The 19,455-nt window shown below is 40.8% G+C and overlaps 1 protein-coding gene across 7 annotated transcripts in view; it reads right to left on the reverse strand.

The window, feature by feature from the left end:
- Nucleotides 1–19,455, reverse strand: part of CEP128 (centrosomal protein 128) — a 418,732-nt gene that overhangs the window by 357,780 nt on the left and 41,497 nt on the right. For 6 of the 7 annotated variants that reach the window (XM_050953220.1, XM_050953223.1, XM_050953224.1 and 3 more), the window contains exons 4-8: nt 16,676–16,802; nt 15,887–16,008; nt 12,857–12,948; nt 11,642–11,714; nt 8,150–8,266 (exon numbers count right to left, since the gene is read on the reverse strand). In XM_050953220.1, the coding sequence (XP_050809177.1) occupies nt 8,150–8,266; nt 11,642–11,714; nt 12,857–12,948; nt 15,887–16,008; nt 16,676–16,802 (531 nt within the window). The remainder of the gene's footprint in view (nt 1–8,149; nt 8,267–11,641; nt 11,715–12,856; nt 12,949–15,886; nt 16,009–16,675; nt 16,803–19,455) is intronic. The other variant, XM_050953226.1, reaches the window with a different exon arrangement.

Here is a 19,455-nt window from a genome sequence, read left to right on the forward strand (position 1 = left end):
CTCCTGTTCTGACTCAAGGCAAGGAGTCTTAGAACATATTCAGGGAGGCCCATAGATTAAAATCTTATCTCCCAAGTAAAGCTTGCTGATTGGCATATGCAGTTGTAGGCTACACGTGGAATAAACCTTTCTTCTGAAAAAGTCCAGTTTCTTAGCGCCTGTTTGTTTCAGGGTAGCACTCGACTGGCCCTGCCTGGCCCTTTTGTTAGCAGAAGACAACCTCAGGGACCAGGGGGAGGGTGCAAGTACGGTAATTGAACCCACTTGCTGGAACATAATACTTCTTTTCTGCCTCTTTGAAGTGGGAACCAGAGGAGGAGTTTGCCATAGGGCCTTGACTGGTCTCATCACCACCTCCTTGATGGGCAGGGCCACTTTGGATGGAGCTGCTGCAATCAGGACATCAATGAGGCTGTGTGATGTCGCTGAGTTCTTCTATCTCCAAGCCCAGGACTGAAGTGACCCACTTCAGAAGGTCCTCATGGGCCCTGAAGTCATCCTAGGGAAGTAGGCTGCTGGGACCTGAAACAGCCTCATCTTGGTGGGGCAGGAGGAGGAGGTTTGCACCAGAGGAGGAGCTCCTTCCTCTTCTTCAGCTATGTCCACTGGAGGCATGTCCTGGATTTCAGTACCGGGGCCAGTACTGGAGTCTGGATCCGGTGCTGAGCAGAAGGGATCAGTAGCCTGTCTCTCTGAGGTCACCGAGTAGGAGCGGTGGGATGCAGGCCCCAGTACTAGGCTAACCCCTAGGCGTTCCAGTAGGGTCACTGCACTAGCCAGTGACGCACTGGCCAGATGCCCATCGGGGAACCAGCAGTGAAGTTTGGTGGGGTGTAGGCTGGGTACTTGTGGTGGGCTTTTGGCAGTACATAGGGTTTTCCTTTGGACTCCAAAGAGGATTCCGTTCTCGGGAACCAAGGTACCTGCTTCCGCTTTCATCCAGTGCTGGGGTTCCAGGGACTAGTGGTTGCCGGGGAGTGGGAAGCTGGGATCAGGTAGGACTTGTCCATGGATGGTGCCAGGAGACCCGGTGCCAGGAAGGCACCTGACGCAACCTGTTCCCTCCTGCTTCCGGATGGGGTTGGAGGGACTGAAAGAGAGAGAAGATCCTTAGCTGCCTGTGCTGGGATTGACAGCACTTTCAGTCCACCCGTAACATGATGGCTCCCTGGTGTCATTGGAGGTTCCCACTCTGGACTCAACTCCATTGTCGATGGTGCCAATGCGGGTCCAGGGGTAGAAGAGTGGCCAGGGCAGGTGCAAGGATGTTTCGTGCCCTAGGCAAAACTTCCACCATGCGCCCCCCAAGCCCTGTAGCAGCTCTCCTCCCCCCACCCTGCCCTGAGGCGCCCTCCTATGGCAGTTCCCCACCTCCGCCCTGAGGCGCCCCACCACACAGCAGTTCCCCCCAGCCTAGGGAGCTGTGCAGCAACTTCCCAACCCAGCTCACCTCTGCTCTGCCTCCTCCCTGAGCACACCGTCGCCACTCCACTTCTCTTGCCTGCCAGGCTTGCGACGCCAATCAGCTGTTTGGCGCCGCAAGCCTGGGAGGGAGAGAAACAGAGTGGGGCGACGTGCTATGGGGAGGAGGTGGAGCAGAACTGAGCTGGGGCAGGGAGCGGTTCCCCTGCATGCCGCGCCCCCCCCTTACTTGCTGCAGGCGGCCCTCCCCGCACCCCCCTGCCCCAGGTCCCTCCGCCTAAATGCCGACGACAACCAGGGCGGCCGAAGATCCAGCCGCCACGGTCGCCACTGAAGGACCCATGCCGCCCCTCAAATGCTGGCGACTGCCTAGGTCGCCTAATGGGTTGCACCGGCCCTGAGAGTGGCCTGGCATGGGTCTCACTCACTCTCCCTGCCTATCTCTCATCTGCACTGGTGAGCACCCTCTCTCAGTGCGCTGCTTTTTGTGCTTCTTCCTCAGCATCAGGGACAGAGAAGAGTGCTGAGAAGAATTCAGTGCCGGGGGAGTGCTTCACATCAATGCTGAAGTACTCGATGTCGAATAGGAGTAGCTCAGTTCTGAGACAGATCTGAGGGTGGCTTTCATGATGATAGTCTTTTGTTTGATGTCTCGGTCCTTCTTAATGTGGGATCTGAAGTCCTGACAGATTTTGCACTTGTCCTTTACATGAGAATCCCCCAAGCACTTAAGCAACTCGAATGCAAGTCAGCCACAGGCATAAGTTTTCCACAAGAGGCACAAGGCTTGAAGTCCAGGGACTGTGGCATGCCTGGCTCCTGGGGCAAAAAGTCCTTTGAAAACAGGAACTATATATACTATCACAACTTGCAAAAACTACACAAACTAAACCAGCGGTTCTCAAACTGTGGGTCGGGACCCCAAAGTGGGTCAAGACCCCATTTTAATGGGGTCGCTAGGGCTGGCTTAGAGTTGCTGGGGCCAGGAATCAAAGCCAAAGTCTGATGATGTGCTTCCCCTCCTTCACAGGTTCTTCCAGCTTGCTGGAAAGATCTTTTGCTATGATGTGAGTCAAGCAGTCTCCCTTGTCTATCAGCTCTCTTTGAGAGGTCTCCATTGTATACAGTTCCTGGGGCAATTTTTGAGAGTGTGTATTCCCCTTAATGGGCCATCATCTGTGTCTGCCCCACTGTTGTACCTCAAAGGCTGGTTTTGGGTGTTTCCAGCTTACAACATATTTCAGTAACACACACATAGCAAAACTTCATAACTTCACATACAATGATAGCACACATACAGTCCAACAGGATATTAATGTTCCACAGATCAAGACTTAAAATGATACCTCACAAGGCATGCTTTGTACAAAACACATCATCATATCACCATGGCAAATATGAGGTGCCAGGGTGTTGCTTTGGGGTATACCAGTGTTACACCACTGCATACACGTGCAGCTCCAGAGGGCGCTAGAGCTGACCCCACAGATACGACTAACAGAAAAATCTCCAGCAACAGTGCAAGCGGCATGCACACACCTAGCATGGAATGGACATGCGCAAACACTCGAAGAACTATTTTGATTCATATAGTGCCACTGATGCACACAGCATTTTAACAAAATATAAACGGACAAGTCTTTTTGCCAAAGAGCTTGTATTCTCAGTAAGGCAGCATGTAGTAAGTAAGCGGTGTGGGAGCGGGAAGAACAACTGCAAGAGGATTGATTGCACATTTTGTTGCTTCTGTAGGCTGAGCTCACTGAATACTCCAGGGACTCCTTGCATTCCTCCATTCTTGTCCACAAACGCCCTGTGTCCCACCATCCCGTCCCCCTCTACTTCAAGTACTCCCTGCATCATCCCCATCTCCTCCCTCATGTCAGGGCCTCTGTATGTCCCCCAATTTCTTCCTTTCCTCCACTCCCAAAGTCTTCCCCATTTCTCTCTTCCCCCTTCTCATTTAGACAAACAGCTTGACAGCATGTCTCTGTTTGGAAGGACTCACAAAATCAGCCAAACAAAGATCCTGTGATTTTTAATGTAAGTTGCATATGCATCAACTTAATGCTAAAAACTAGTTGTGCATATTTATGTTTCTCTTTCTAACTAAAGAAGACATTTTGGAAAAAGGTTTTTCAAGGAGGAAAGCAAAGCTGCACTCTATACATTTATTTAAAGTCTGTCTTCACATTGAGGTGGATTTTAATCATGATTTAAATCAGCAAGCAGGAAACCTTGATTTAAGCCATCAATTTTCAACAAGTTTTGAATCTGTACTTTTTAGTTCTTTTCCTAAGGGATGGTAGATTCTCATTTGTTGGTAACCATTAAAATGAGTTGATTTACAACTAGATATCCCTATAAACTAAATTTGGTGCTTCTTTTTGCTAACCAAGAGTATACATGATATCTATAAGAATTTATTTAAGCAACTGTTGCTTCATTTACATTTATTCTGATTCATCTGATATTTATTATTTTAGAAAATGGTGTATGAAGCATGTCATATACTGATAGTTAATTTTTTACTTGTGATTTGCATCAAGCTCTGTTTGGATGGAAATTCAAATTCAATTAAAATGCCCAAAACCAGCATTTTTTAAATTAAATAAAACTACTTTAAATGCACTGGAAACCTAAGGGAAAAAGGGTATCAAAAAGTTTATCAAAATAGGTTTTGCATTTAAAACTAATGGATTTATTAAAACAAATGAAGTATTATCTGTTTAAAAAGTATTTAAAAAAATAAACCTGCATTTAAATAAAAAATCCTTCAATTTTTATCCACACTGCTTCACATGCATATAATGTTTAAACACTATTAGTAATCATGGTAGCTCGGAAACAAATGCTACTAATAAAATAATTTTAATCATACCAGCCACAACATCATATAGAAAGAGACTCAAAAACATGGCTTAGCTGTTAAATTTGAAGATAACAAATATTCCTAATACATTCTACATAACACATTGTCATTTTTAAAAAAAATCAATTAATTTAAAGGACAGCAACATGATAGAATAAAAATAATAAATTTGAACATTCAAAAATGGAAAACAATCACTGAAAAAAGAAATTAGTCATGTTCAGCTAGGCTCTGCAAGTATGCAATTGCATTTGTTAAATTTAGCATGATGGCTTTTGTAGGATGGTGAAACACTGACAAGTAGTGGCCAGTTCCCGTCATTGCATTCTTTTCAATATTTACCAGCATCAACATTTAATTCTTTAAATGATCACTCAATTACAAAAGCTGAAAGGCATATTTGAGCTGGTTTGATTTAATGAATGTAACTAATATCATTACCTAAATTATACAGTCACAACTAGTTTAGAAAAACATTCCTTTATAAACCATTCAGACCCAATATCGAATGGAGACATTTTGGGATAATTAATATTTCCAATTTCTGGGCTTTATTTTTAGTAGCACTATTTTGAAAAGTGTCTTGGAAAACAAAAAGGACTTTTCTTTTATTCATCTGTGAGATAAACTTTTTTTTTTTAATTCCTGTATGTTTTTCATGCTGTTTTACAAAAGATGAAGGGTAAAATTCTGGTACTACTGAAGTCAATGGACGTTTTGCCATGGACTTCAACAGAGCCAGGATTTCACCCAAAGAGTCCTATAGATATTTTATAACTCAACCTTTCGAGCAGGTTAATCAGTTAAATAAGAACATTTAAAAGTCCTTTAGTGAAATTACAAAGTCTATTGTGCCTGAAAGAGTGTAAATGAATTCTCATATCTAAATGCACAAATCAGAGATTGCAAGTTACTCAGCTATAAGGTCCGGGACTTGTTATATTCTGTTCTGGACAAATGTTAAAACACACAGCAAACTAAGGATATAGCAAAATAGTGATTTATTTCTGTTAATCCCCTGCAGGACTGGAAACCAATACTTTATAAGCATATTAATATGAAGTATTAATATATAATAGCGGATTCTGCTAAAACTGACATTTTGAAGACATTGCTGTAAAATGTTTATTGGCAACTCAATACAAATACTTTGGGAACTAATAAGTCTTCTTGTGAGCTAGTCCTGAACCAGCACGCAGTGACTAGGGGGAAAAGTGCTGATCCCTGCCACATCTTAAAAAACTAAAACATTCCCACTGTTATGTATCTCATCTTTTGAAACCAATATACACAACATCAAAAAGAAACTTCTCCCTATAAAGGCTAGTATCACCAGGCAGGAGCTTCACTCCAGCTCCAAAGCATGAGTTGCCGCACACAGTCTCAGTCAAGGAGGCTTATTTTCTTAACAGTGGTTAACAAACAGAAAATCTTAACTCAATCTTTGGCCTCAGGGCCATCCTTTCCAGGAGTCTCTAGCACTCCAGATCCTGGCAGGTTCCCAGCCTCAATCAGCTCCACTCCTTGCATGGAGTAGCAGCCATGCTTCCCTGAGCCCCCAGCCCCTTGCTCCAAGGACACACCAGAGGAGCTAGCTCCACTCCTGTGTGGCTTTCCCTTCCCAGGGCTCAACCTGCCTCAGTCCTTCCTCCTCCAGCAGTCTGCTAGCAGCTCTTTATAGGCCCAGGTGTAGCCCAGCCATCTTTAATTAGCTGGACTGGGCTCATCTGCTTTGATCCAGGGTCACTGGGCTTCATCTATCTACAGGGACCAGCTACCCTGTGACAGATGGTTAATGTTTTATATGCAATTAAGGGGATGGCTCTTCCAGTACTGGTAACAAGATAAAGAGCCTCTCTCCTCCAGTCCAGCCCTGGTCAGCAGTAGAAAAAAGTCAGCACCATCTGCTGGCTATTCTGCGGTCTAGTTTATAGGAAATAAGTTGGGGGATCTCAGTACAATTCTCAGTGGACAGATGTCCACCACAAAACCTACCACTAATACTGTCATTAATCAGCTGTCTTGTTGTCAGTCTCAACAAAAAACCAAAGAATGCATGAGGTAATTTCTCTAGCATTCAGGCAGACAAGAGGCAGTGTATGGAAACTTGAAATATTGCTGCCTATTCTGTCCACTATTTTCCCTTGAGTAATTGGAGAAAGAAGAATTCTCAGTTTCCACCTTATGGGCAATCTTCAGTGAGCTCCATACAAGGGGACCCCTTGGCCTGTCCAGAATCCTACACACTTCCATAGGCGATACAGACATGCAGAGATCATTTCAGGATCAGGGCCTTTGACAATGAGCCACTGCCAATGATCCATCTAATCACTATTTCAAAGCATGAATTAGTAGGATTAAAGTACTAAAATGCTCTTTTTCAAAATAATACTCAAATGAATTTTGTCCAAACTGCTGTTTAATAAACTCAGCAAAGTGTTTAGAGATTATTCATCAGAAGATGCAACAGCATAAAATTTAACACCAGCCATTAAAAGTGCAACAGATTGTTCCAAAGTGCTGTAACAAAGATTATGGAAGCATACATCTTGCTCGGGAAACATACACACAGAACACATTCATCATTAGCAAAACATCAGTCTTCAATTTGAAAATGAATTCCCAACTGTCAAAATGTCCTTAAGGTAAATCATTACTCCTTACAAAGGGCAAAAAAGGAAATTTATTTATGTCAGCAGGTAACAGTACCAAATCACACATCAAACAGCTCTCATTAAACATAAGTCCATGAAATGGACAGTAACACAGTCTGAAATTTGAAGAATTTTTCTCTCAGAAAATCCTAAGAAATACTTTCCTCTTCTGAGAGCCCTAATGAGGCACTCTCACCCACCTCTCACTATCTACAAGGGAGGAAGGGAAGGTAGAAATGTAAAGCTGTTACTGACATCCAATCGGCAAAGTACGAAAAACGTTTTGATAAGCATAACTTTTTTCCCTATTAAAAGAGTATGTTATCTTCTTAAATATGACCATTAAGAAGAACTTATAGCCCTCTACAAAATAGAAAGCGTCACTATAAATTAATCCACTTCAGTTTCCACTGCAGTGTATAATCCACAGTTGCTTTTTAAAAAGCACACAAGTCGCCACTTAAAGTGACAAAATATTAAATTAATTTCGTATCAGCAGTGATCCCCATTGTATAGTCAAAGATGGGATTCCAAATCATAGCTCTAACTCTTAGTCAAATCAAAAATTAGAATGCAAAATATTCAGTCTTCCTGGTTTCTCATGTGTTAGTTGTTTTGAAAGCAAGCTCCTTGCCTCTCTTTTGTCTATTTTATACATGTTTTAAAGAAAGAGGAAAAAAGGGTCAGGGAAAAATTCTCCTCATTTTCTTTTCTAAAATGAACAATAATTGAGGTCTTCTCCTCAGCACTATTCTTGTGGCTCACCACATTTAATTCACTTTGAGAGCAAATGATTTCACAGCACTGGAAAGGTGCCTAGCCAGTACGTTATATTTAATTGGCCCACGTTACATTTTATTGGCCCATAGAACAGTACTCAAAAAGTGATTGCTCACTATTCCTAAATAGTTCAATTTTAGAATTAAAAAAAAACACAGTACAAACATTTTTAAATGGATCAAACCCAGGAACCAGACTTTTTCTTAGGATCTGTGTGCCACTAACAAGAAACATTTAACACTAGCAACACTGCATCAGGGAATAACTGTTTCTATAGATTATCGCTGTCCAGGGGTATATCCAGCAGAGCTTGTTAATATACATACTTTTAACCATGGAAGAGTGACACTTGACCCCTTGCTTCCTTGTCTGAGCCAGGCTCACAAGTACAGCAAGAACTTAACTGAACTATCTTGCATACCTCCTGCAACTGCATAGACATATGTCCTAGTTGGTCCTGGCGTCTTTCTACCACCTGCCTTTCTGTGTGCATTTCTTGTTCTATCTCTTGAAGTCTTCTCTCTACCCGCTCTGATACCTTCCACACACCAAAAAAAAAAAAAAAAAAAAAAATTACCATTAGAAATTTTTTCCACATATCAAAAGCACATTTTTTTTTTTAGAGTGGAGTGGTATAGGGAAAGAAAAGGAAAACAGTTTATAAAATAGAATTTGAAAGTTGATGGAAAATAACCACTTTGGGGAGCATTCTTACTCAAAATCACAAAGACTCAAAATGGAATAACACCTGTTATCTTGCCAGTCTACCCTACTCTAATCACGGCAGAATTTGTCTCTATAGTACATGTACTGATTGCTTTGATCAGTCAAGTGTTAAATATCTCTAGTGATGGGGCTGCCACCTTTTTCAGCATGATACAGATGACAGGGCACTGGACTGGGATGCAGGAGCCCACCCGGAGTTCTATTCCCAGCTCTGTCACTAGCCCAGTTAAACTTGTGCAAGTCACCTAACCTCTGTGCCTCAGTTTTCTCACCTGTAAAATGTCAATAACCTCATTTGTTAAGTGCTCTGAGATCTACTGCTGAAAAGCTCTATAAAAGAGGTAGGTACCATCATCACTGAATATCACAGTTTATTAAACTATCACTGAATATCACAGTTTATTAAACCTCACTTTTAAGAAGGTTTTCTTAATATTCTGTTGAATCCAAGGTCAGCATTAATATGAATACACGTATCATTTGCTACAACAACTGGCTTCCCTCTCAGATTACAGGTACAGTAACTGGAACTGAAACTAAAATAGAATAATTATATGGTATCTTCAATTTAATCCACTAGCAGACAGCGCCCTCTAGTGATCTATGTGAATTGAATCTGCAATGAAATTTGATGTCCTGACTATATAATTTTTCACTGTTCTCTATAATTGTAGTGAATACAGAACATAAGACAGGCTTAAAAATGTGTTTTACAAGCACCAGATTATTAAAGTACTAAACAGAAAATTGATAGTTACAGAAAATTGATCAGCTAAAGCTTAGACAAGGTGGGTAAGGTACACCTCTACCTCGATATAACGCTGTCCTCGGGAGCCAAAAAAATCTTCCCACATTATAGGTGAAACCGCATTATATCGAACTTGCTTTGATCCACCAGAGTGAGCAGCCCCGCACCCCTGGAGCACGCTTTACCGCATTATATCTGAATTCAGGTTATATCGGGTCGCGTTATATAGGGGTAGAGGTGTAATATCTTTTATTGGACCAACTTCTAGTGGTGAGAGAATGGTGTTGGTTCAATAAAAGATGCTACCTCACCCACCTTTTCTCTCCAATATCCTGGAACCGACATGGCTAAAACAATATGGCACACACTTAAAAGTTAATCAGCTAAAAGTAAAGCTAATGTAAGAAAAGGTTCATCTTTTAAATAACTTTGGTGCAGTGACACAAATGCTGAGATTGATAGAATACTCTCCATCAGTATAGGAGAGAAAATGATAGTTTTAGAAAACTAGGGAAGCAATAACATTCACCCTCATCAAAAAAAATATAAGAAAAATATAACTCTTGAAAGCTCTGAGGACTCCAAATGACATATGCAGTAACACTACATGTTAAGGTTTCATTCATTAACTGGCACTATGTACTCTCAAAATGAACTCTGAAAATGCCTTTTCTTTTTTTTTTTTTTAAGTAAAAATGTAACAGATTAGCTATTTTATTAACAGAATATTTTCCATTTAAGGGCTTTATTGATTCTGGTTTAAGACTTCTAATTTTGTTCTGTGTTGTGGAATTATGAGCTGACTCCAATATTTAAATAATACAGATCCTAGGGTTTACTGTTGTCTAATGCATGGAAGTTGCAGAGAATTGTCATAAACAGATGGTTAAGGGTTAATGTCTCTTTTACCTGTAAACGGTTAAGAAGCTCAGTAAACCTGGCTGACACCCTGACCAGAGGACCAATAGGGGGACAAGATACTTTCAAATCTTGGTGGAGGGAAGTCTTTGTTTGTGCTTTTTGTGTTTTTCGTTGTTCGCTCTTGGGACTAAGAGGGACCAGACATATATCCAGGCTCTCCAAATCTTTCTGAATCAGTCTTTCATGTTTCAAAATTGTAAGTAATAGCCGGGGAAGGCGGATTAGTCTTATTTTTGTTTTCTCAACTTGTAAAGGTTTCTTTTTGCTGGAAGGATTATTACCTCTGTTTGCTGTAACTCTGAACCTGAGGCTAGAAGGGGTTTCCTCTGGGCTATATAAATCTAAGTACCCTGTAAAGCATTTTCCATCCTGATTTTACAGAGATAATTTTTACCTTTTCTTTCTTTAATTAAAAGCTTTCTTTTTAAGAACCTGATTGATTTTTCCTTGTTTTAAGATCCAAGGGATTGGGTCTGATCTCACCAGGGATTGGTGGGGGGAAAGGAGGGGAGATGGTTAATTCCTCCTTGTTTTAAGATCCAAGGGGTTTGGATCTGTGTTCCCCAGGAAAGGTTTTGGGGGAACAGAAAGTGTGTCAGACACTAAATTCTGGCTGGTGGCAGCGTACCAGATCTAAGCTAGTAATTAAGCTTAGAAGTGTTCATGCAGGTCCCCACTTTTTGTACTCTAAAGTTCAAAGTGGGGAAAAAAGCCTTGACAGTTGTCTAATGCATAGAAGTTGCAGAGAATACCTTCCATAATTTTCATTTGTTCCCCCTCTGATATGCTATCTAGCTAACAAAAGTGCTTCTGCTATTAGGATGAGATTATTTGCAGGCTCCTGGGTCAAAGGACTTAGATGAACTGACCTGGTCATATTCTGCCAGAGAAGATCCCAGCGTGCTCTGTCTTCAAAATTTACTTTTCAGTGTTACCATTAGTAAATGGAGCTAGCTAGCTAGCTGCTGCCTTTTTTTTTGGCACGCTAAACTTCTGCTACAAATAATTTTAAGGCATAAAATTCTTATAACAGCAACATCCTAAGCATATTAAATGATTATTTTGAAAGGATAGCTCAGTTAAAAAGGGTAACCGACATACAAGTTGACTCTGGAGAAAGGAAAATGTACTTTTAATTACAATAAATTATTTTTAGAGCTTTAAAAGGATTTTTTTTTTGCTGAAAAATGCTCCAAGTAATGCTCAGCACTCAAACTACAGCACTGCCAGCTTTCTCTATGAAAATTTATTGTGAATGAACAGAAAAATACCCTAAACAATAAAATGCCCCCATTTAGTTCAACTAGCAAGGATCTGAGGGATGAAACACATTACATTTTTACTACACAGTGAAAGCACCCAAGCCCACTGAGCCAGACTTCACTATGTTTTAAGGACACACTAACATGTTGGTGTTAAATTGATTGGCAAGATGCATGTTGAACTAGCAACTAGCTACATAACACACCTGTTCTCCTTTCTCCCCAACCCAGTTAGCTACGCTGAAAACACACTCACAGTTTCTTGCCTTTGGGATTCAGTGAGCTTTTCCGACAAGTCTGTCAAGATCTTTTTGGTTTCTGCATCAGTCCTTAAAAGGAAAAAAATGCAAAGATTAATTTTAAATTTTAATAGTATGGGTTAATTTAAACTGAGCAGCAATTATATGCCTTTAATTAGCATTTATTTATTTGGGGGTTTTAAGCTTTTGCAATGCCTGCATGTTAGAGCAGTTTTAAAAACAGATCTTTTCTGTCTGCAAACTCCTAGACAAAGCAGCGGTCAGACTCAGGTGGCAAACCCACATATTAAAAATGTATCCACACTTTGAGGGCAGAAAATGGGAAGCTAATTTGTGAGACATGGCACCACTCTTAAACTATGAAATGTATGACATGTAAAAAAATCAGCAAGAGCAGAATCCAGAATGCAAATCATTTCTCAAGTTACTTTCATCAATAATTTTGTTCTAGGATTCAGATTTTAATGAGGACACAGCCATTACATAGTAGCTATTCTATGTAGTGAGAAAGTCATATTCCTGAGTTTTAGCTGCCCAATCACTTGCAATAAGATAGTGCTAATATTTGCTTCGTCATTCATTTAGAGATCTGACAGCACTTTGCAAACAATTAACTTAATCTTTGCTACACATTTTGCAGATTATGCCCATTTCACAGAACAACAAGTTGAGGTACAGAAACCATAAGTGACCTGCTCAAGGTCCATCTGTTTTTTTGGATACTACAGAAAACCTTAAAGGTCTCAGTCAAAGCTCATGGAAATCAACGGTAGTCTTTCCATTGACTTCAGGGGGCGACTGATCAGGTCCTAAGCACAATCTACCAGTGGAAGAGTTGAGAATAGTACAAATGATTCCCATCCCCTAACCCACTGGATAAGCCAATGGAAAACGCTACCTTTGAGAAGGATTGTGTTAATTATATACTGAAGATGAAGATGATGCGACTTAGATAATTTATCATACAGGTTTTCCTCCTGCCACATTTTGGAAGGAAGTTCTAAAACTCTCCTCCTTTTAAAATTACAATAGGAAGCATATTATCCATTTTGTACTCCTGTGATTTCTTTTTTATATTTTGTTCCATTACACGGTTAAACCAACAAAAGTTAATTTCTATATTTATAAACAGCTCTTAAACCACATTTCCTAATTTATTCTTTAAACAGCTCATCTTTTCTGCCTGATGTGGAAATGGATACTACTTATACCGGTATCTTCTTGAAAGCTCCCTGCTGATATCATCTCCTAGGCGAACCTGTTCACTGCTAAGGTCTCGAAGGGAGTGGTGTAAGGAATGTAGCTGCAAATGAGAACACACAAATTAAGCTGAAAAAGTTTGAAATGTCTTTCTTCAGTGTCATTTCAAAAGGAAAAATGTATTTTAAAACTTTTTAAAGAACCATTTAAACAAAACAAAGGTTAAAGATGACGAAGGTGTCAGGACCCTCAGGTCTGGAATTGTTTATGGTCTGCTTCTGGTTCTAAACACTACAACTATATTATTTCATATGTAATTTAATATTTATTCATAGTGTAGGGCTGGATTAGGCAGGTGTGCTAGTATAGCACTAAAGCTTTTCTCCCAGCAACCATATCACAACAGCACACTTCTCAGCTGTGCAACAGAAAATGAAGTAGCAAGGTTCTATACTGAGGTTGTTCAAGTGCTTTGGAGCGTATTGATTTCAGTTACCCATCCCTTTCACAATCCAATCCTGGTCTCCCTGCTCCAAATCGATCAGCAGATCTGGGCAAGTGGAGAAATTAAACTCTCTGAACCATTTGTATTACCTTTCTAAGGTGATCTTGAAAATTTAACTTGGGTTCTCCTCTCTGAGCAATCGGAGTAGTATAGTTACAGTGTAGAGCAGCATGGTGGAATAGGAAATTGCTAGGGGATGGGGGAGAGGAAGTAAATCTAATGAGAAAATACCATTTATAAATGAATCTAGACTTACATGGATTTAAATTATTGTGGAATTATCAATATACTTCATCACTTGTCATATCTAACAAAAATATGGGAAGACCTGGCAAGGTAAACATAGGGAATGGGAATGCTGAGATTGTGAACGTGGCAAAGGGGGAATACCAGGATTCAAGATGTGGTAAGTGAGATTTGAGCATCACCTGATCCCATAAATAGGGGGGAGGGATAGCCCAGTGGTTTGAGCATTGGCCTGCTAAACCTGGGGTTGTGAGTTCAATCCTTGAGGGGGGCCATTTAGGGAACTGGGGTAAAAATTTGTCTGAGGATTGGTCCTGTTTTGAGCAGGGTGTTGGACTAGATGACCTCCTGAGGTCCCTTCCAACCCCAAGATTCTATGTCTATGTCAAATCAAATTGAGCCTATGGCCATAGTCAATAAAAATCATCCCAGAGAACAACAACTTATCTATGTTTTTACTGAAATAAAATGATATAGTTAATATTTAAGTAGTTTTACAAAAATTAGCAAAGCAGTACTTATATTGGCATATAAGGTCTCTCTCTCTCTCTCTCTCTCTCTGTATATATATACACACCATCAAAATAAACAAAAATAATGTTCAAAAAGATATTTAACTGTATACACAAAAAACTTATTGGTATTCTGGGAACCACCATAAAGCACAAAGTGCTGTCTACACCCACAACAAAAACAGTGTTTTTCCAAACAGCTAATTATAACAGATATTTTATTGTTGAAAATGTTAACTAACTCCTCTTTTAGGGGAAAGGTCATTACAAAGATTATGGTGGAACAACTCTGGTTGTTTCTGGGGTCCTCAGACTTCCTTAACCCTGTGTAATAAAGATTTAGATTGCAACTTTTGTACTGTAATTCATTTTCACATCAGCTGATCGTCTAGAATTAATGAAGATAAAGAGCTCATGCTGATTTATTAGATCTTTCAGCTGTCTTTAATACTAATTATGGTGAGATTTTGTTGGCATAACTGTGGTTTACTGCAGAGGTAGAGGGACTCGCTCAAGTAGCTCCATTCATAGCTACCTGCGGGAGCCCAGAGAGTAGTTTGGGGTAAATGCTCATATGCGCTGAAGCCTCTCACATAGGAGGTACAATAGGAATCCATCCTATTATCCTACCCATTCAAAGTGTATATCAGGCTGTTTGGATAGTTAACGAGTAGACATGGGCTGAGGTGTCTGCAACAGACCAACTGACACCCAAATCTTCATCTCCATCTCATTTCACCTGCCTGGTGAAATGGGACAAATAACTCAATGTCTACATGTAACAGGGTGAAAGTAAGGATGAGCTGGCTGAAATTAATACAAAAAGATTGAAGACACTGATATCACTATACACCATGCCTTTGTCACCAACAGTTTGGATTGCCATAATGCAGTATACATAAAGCTACGTATATAAAACCATATGAAAATTGTGGCCAATCATTTAATGAGTGGTGTATCACATAGGAAGCAGATTCTCCCCATGGGCTACAAATTACAATAGTAGTCATTAAACAAGCCCAAGATGAGCTCTCTTAATTTAAAAGAGATGGGGCTGGTCCCAGGGCATCCCACAGAAGAGCTGTTGAATCCAGAGCTTGATCACCTCATAGAGCCTCTGAAAGTTAAAAACTGTTAGCTGCAAGACCTGTTTTAAGCAGATATTTGGGGCTAAGATGAATGATGGACTGAGAACTGGAAATCCCAGCATGTCTGAGATAAGCATAGGTGAGTTAAGGATGGGACAAGACTAGTGTTTTAATTCTGTGTTGATGTTTGTTTAAATAATTGTAAAACATTAAAAGCTGTAGTCTTTAGATCTTTTTCTCATGATTACAAGGGCTAAATTATTACATGTCAATCCTATATCAAGAGATTTTCAAATAGTTCCTTTTAGGATATATACAGCATGTCACAGCCTCTGTCACTCTTTATGTAAATAAACGATCAAGTTTCAGAAGAAGCAATGACCAGCCCACCTCAGCCAGGAGGACAGTTCACACATGGTTAGTATTTTGAGTCTGAGAGGTAAGAATGAACCAAGCTACAGCAAGGGGATCTTAGAGGACCTTCCTCAAAAACATGCACAATATGCTGTTCTCACAAGTGACATGAGTGCACTATGCACACAGAATACTTAGAGAAACTAGAAAGGACTTTCATGTCAGCAGCCAAAATACAAGTCCATCTGCTCTGAATTTCACAGAATTTATTTATTTATTTATTTTAAATAACTGAAAGGGACGTTTGAGAACAGATCTCTTACTAGTATTGAGTACCTGGTCCAAATTATTGGCCTCATCGATGAACCGGACATTAGCAGATCTAGACCTCCGACGTCTAGTGCTCTGTGAGTCTCCATAATCCCTGAGAGGTGAGGTAGGCTGGAAATGGTGGCTCCCTTTACAAGATAAGAGGTAAAAAAATAAATGGAAAGAGAAAACTGAAGACAGGAAAAATTTAAAAAAAAATTTTCACACGCACATATAGGCATATAAGAAATCAAAGATACAATGTGATAAATTTCAGAGACAACCAATAAATACATTTCTTGTGTGCTTGTGCATTTCATCACTCAACCTTCCCCCCCAAATACCTGCCATCTGCCCACTAACCCACCTTCCCAGGACTTAGTCTAACATTTCAAACAGTTTTGTTTCTTTAAATCGACCTCCTAAAGAAATATGTCCTTCTCCTCCCAAAAGTGAAAAACTTGTCCCCAAAATTATACCTGCCCAAGGCCTAGGAAGGAAAAAATTCAATACTGGGCCAATGTCAACTTTTTCTATAAATAAAAATATCACAATTTTAAAGCCCACTATTTCAAAGCTCTCTCAGGCTAGAAAGAGGAAATTTATATTAAAGGAAAAGGAAGATTCCCAGCTTCCCAATGAGACACATAGCTCATACCACCAACCCGAAATAGGCCCAAAATGTTGGACTTTTAAAATCATGACTTTTCTTTAAAGAAAAACAAACATGACTCTACTCCATTTAATGTAAATTCACTCTCTAGCATTAAAAGGATATTACAATGCAGTGACATAATAGAGCTTCTTAACATTTACCTGTGGCTGCTTCACCATCCAGGTCACTTGTGTATAAACTTGAAAGAGAGGCACTTCTCATTCCAGAATTTCTGGACAATCGTTGGCTCCTTAATTGGCCTATAGATTGTTCCAGTGTCTCTTTTAACTGCAGTAAAATTACAAATTGTTAAAAGGTGTGTATACAGACATGCAAGAAAGTATGAATGTAAAAAGTGTGTGTGCGCGCACACACGCATGTGTATATATATAAATAAATAAATAAAATGTGCTTTGAAAACCAAACAAAAATCTGGAAAATTGACTTAAAAAAAACAAATAGCGTTGCAGTCTAGGAACACCATCTTTTGCAGTTGGAGTTGAAGAGTAATTCCGTTGTGGCATGACAAAACATATCGCAATACAGTGTCTATGCAACAAAGACGCATCACATTTTGATGTCTCCACATCATAATACGCCTCACGTCACATTTGCTGAAGTGAGTTTTGGAGGCAGATCAATAGTCCTCCAACCAAGCTGGCAAGAGGTAGAACTGGTCTGAAGAAGACAGGAGTGGTAGCCTCATAACATTTTAAGTACAATATCTTTAAAATAAAAGGACGCACAAAAAGGTGCAGTGCAGCAGGACCACAAAGGACTGTCCTGTACCACAACCTCATCAGACAATGGAACAAGTCTCAGCAAGACCAAAGAACTCTCACCAATTTGAAATGAGTTGAGAAGAAAATGAGAAATATCAATTATTTCAAATTTCATAGAATTTAAGGCCAGACTGGACCATTATGCTCAGTTAGTCTGAACTCCATAACACAGGCCATAGAATTTCACCATGTGATTCCTGCATCAAACCCATATGTTCTGGTTGAGTTAGAGTATATCCTTTAGAGAGACATCCAATTTTGATTTAAAGAGTACAAGTGATGGCAAATTCATTGAATACCTAAGTAAGTTGTTCCAATGGTTTATTATTCTCACTCCTCAAACGTTCACCTTATTTTAAGATGAATTTATCTAACTTCAGCTTCCAGCCATTGGATCCTGATATGCTAGATTAAAACAAAGTCTCTCCCAATGTAGGTAGATATTTATAGACACTAATCAAATGACACTGAATCAAGACAGTTAAATACAAAGCTGCCTGTGAAGAGTTACAAAGGGATTTCACAAAACTGGCTGACTAGGCAATAAAATGGCAGATGGAATATAATGTTATAAGATCAAAGTAAAGCACTCTGGAAAACATGAATCTCAGCTATACATACAAAATGATGGTGTCTAAGTTAGCAGGTACCACTCAAGACAGAGATCTTGGAGTTATAATGGATAGTGCTCTGAAAACATCTGCTCAACATGCAGCAGCAGTTATAAAAGCTAACAGAACATTAGGAAACAGATAGATAAGACGACCAAAAATATCATACTACTACTATATAAATCCATAGTACACCCATACCTTGAATACTGCATGCAGTTCTGGTCACCCCATCTCAAAACACCTTTTACTTGTCACAAGAATCAGAGGTCACCCAATGAAATTAGTAGGCAGCAAACACGAGGAAATACTTAAACCAGTGGTTTTCAAACTGCGGGTCCCAACCCAGTACTGGGTCACGGAATGTAAAGCACTGGGTTGTGGCGGCTCTGGTCCACACCACTGACGGGCCATTAAAAGTCCTGTCAGCGGTTCTGCCCAGCTAAGGCAGGCTAGTTCCTACCTGTCCTGACACCACGCTGCGCCCCGGAAGCGGCCAGCAGCAAGTCTGGCTCCTAGGCGGGGCGGGGGGAGGAGAGGGCACAGGAGTCCGCGAACTGTCACTGCCCAGAGCACCAGCTTCACACTCCCATAGGCTGGGAACCAGCCAATGGGAGTGAAGGGGTGGGAGGGGAGTCAGTGTTTGTGGGTGAGAGCCACATGGAACCACTTGTGAGCCTCCGCCTAGGAGCCAGACCTGCTGCTGGCTGCTTCTGGGGTGCAGTGCAGTCCGCGGTGCCAGGACAGGCAGGAAGCCTGCCTTAGCACACCTGCAGCGCCACTGACTGGGAGCTGCTTGAGATAAGCCTGCGCCCCATCCCTGAGCCCCGCCCCCAAAACCCAGAGCCCTTTCCTGCACCCCAAACCCCTCATCCCTGGCCCCACCTCAGAGCCTGCATCCCCAGGCCAGAGCCCCCTCCAACGCCCTGAAGCACTCATTCCCAGCCCCACCCCACAGCTCTCACCCCCACATCCCAACCCTCTGCCCCAGCCCTGAGCCCCTCCCACACTCCAAACCCCTCTGTCCCAGCTCTGTTAGGTTGCGGCCATTAACAATTTTCTTCAACTGGGTCACCAGAAAAAAAGTTTGAAAACCACTGACTTAAACAAATGTGGTACTTATTACAAGGGAATGTTGTGAAGGCCAGAAGTATAATTGAGTTCAAAAAATAATTACGTAAGTTCTTGGAGGATAGGTCCATCAATCGCTATTAGCCAAGATGGTCAGGGATGCAATCTCATGCTGTGACTATCCCTAAACCTCTGACTGCTGGAAGCTGGGACTGGATGGAGTGATCATCAACCACGCAAGAAGTAACTCAGCAAACTGAATTAATCAAAAAAACAGACACATACAGGAAACTATGCTGATGGGATGAAATAGTGTGGTGCACCTGGCTTCAGTGCTCCTGTTCTGGTCCCACAAAGTCAAAGATCCCAAGTCAAAGTGAGACATGAGTCTAGAATGCCTTTAAAAAGGAACTCCCCCACCCAATTAAAATTAATTTTACTGTTTCTATAGAGAAGTTGAGGTGGTAATATAAGTAC

This window comes from Gopherus flavomarginatus, chromosome 5 (assembly GCF_025201925.1).
Source record: "Gopherus flavomarginatus isolate rGopFla2 chromosome 5, rGopFla2.mat.asm, whole genome shotgun sequence".
Lineage (NCBI taxonomy): Eukaryota > Metazoa > Chordata > Testudines > Testudinidae > Gopherus > Gopherus flavomarginatus.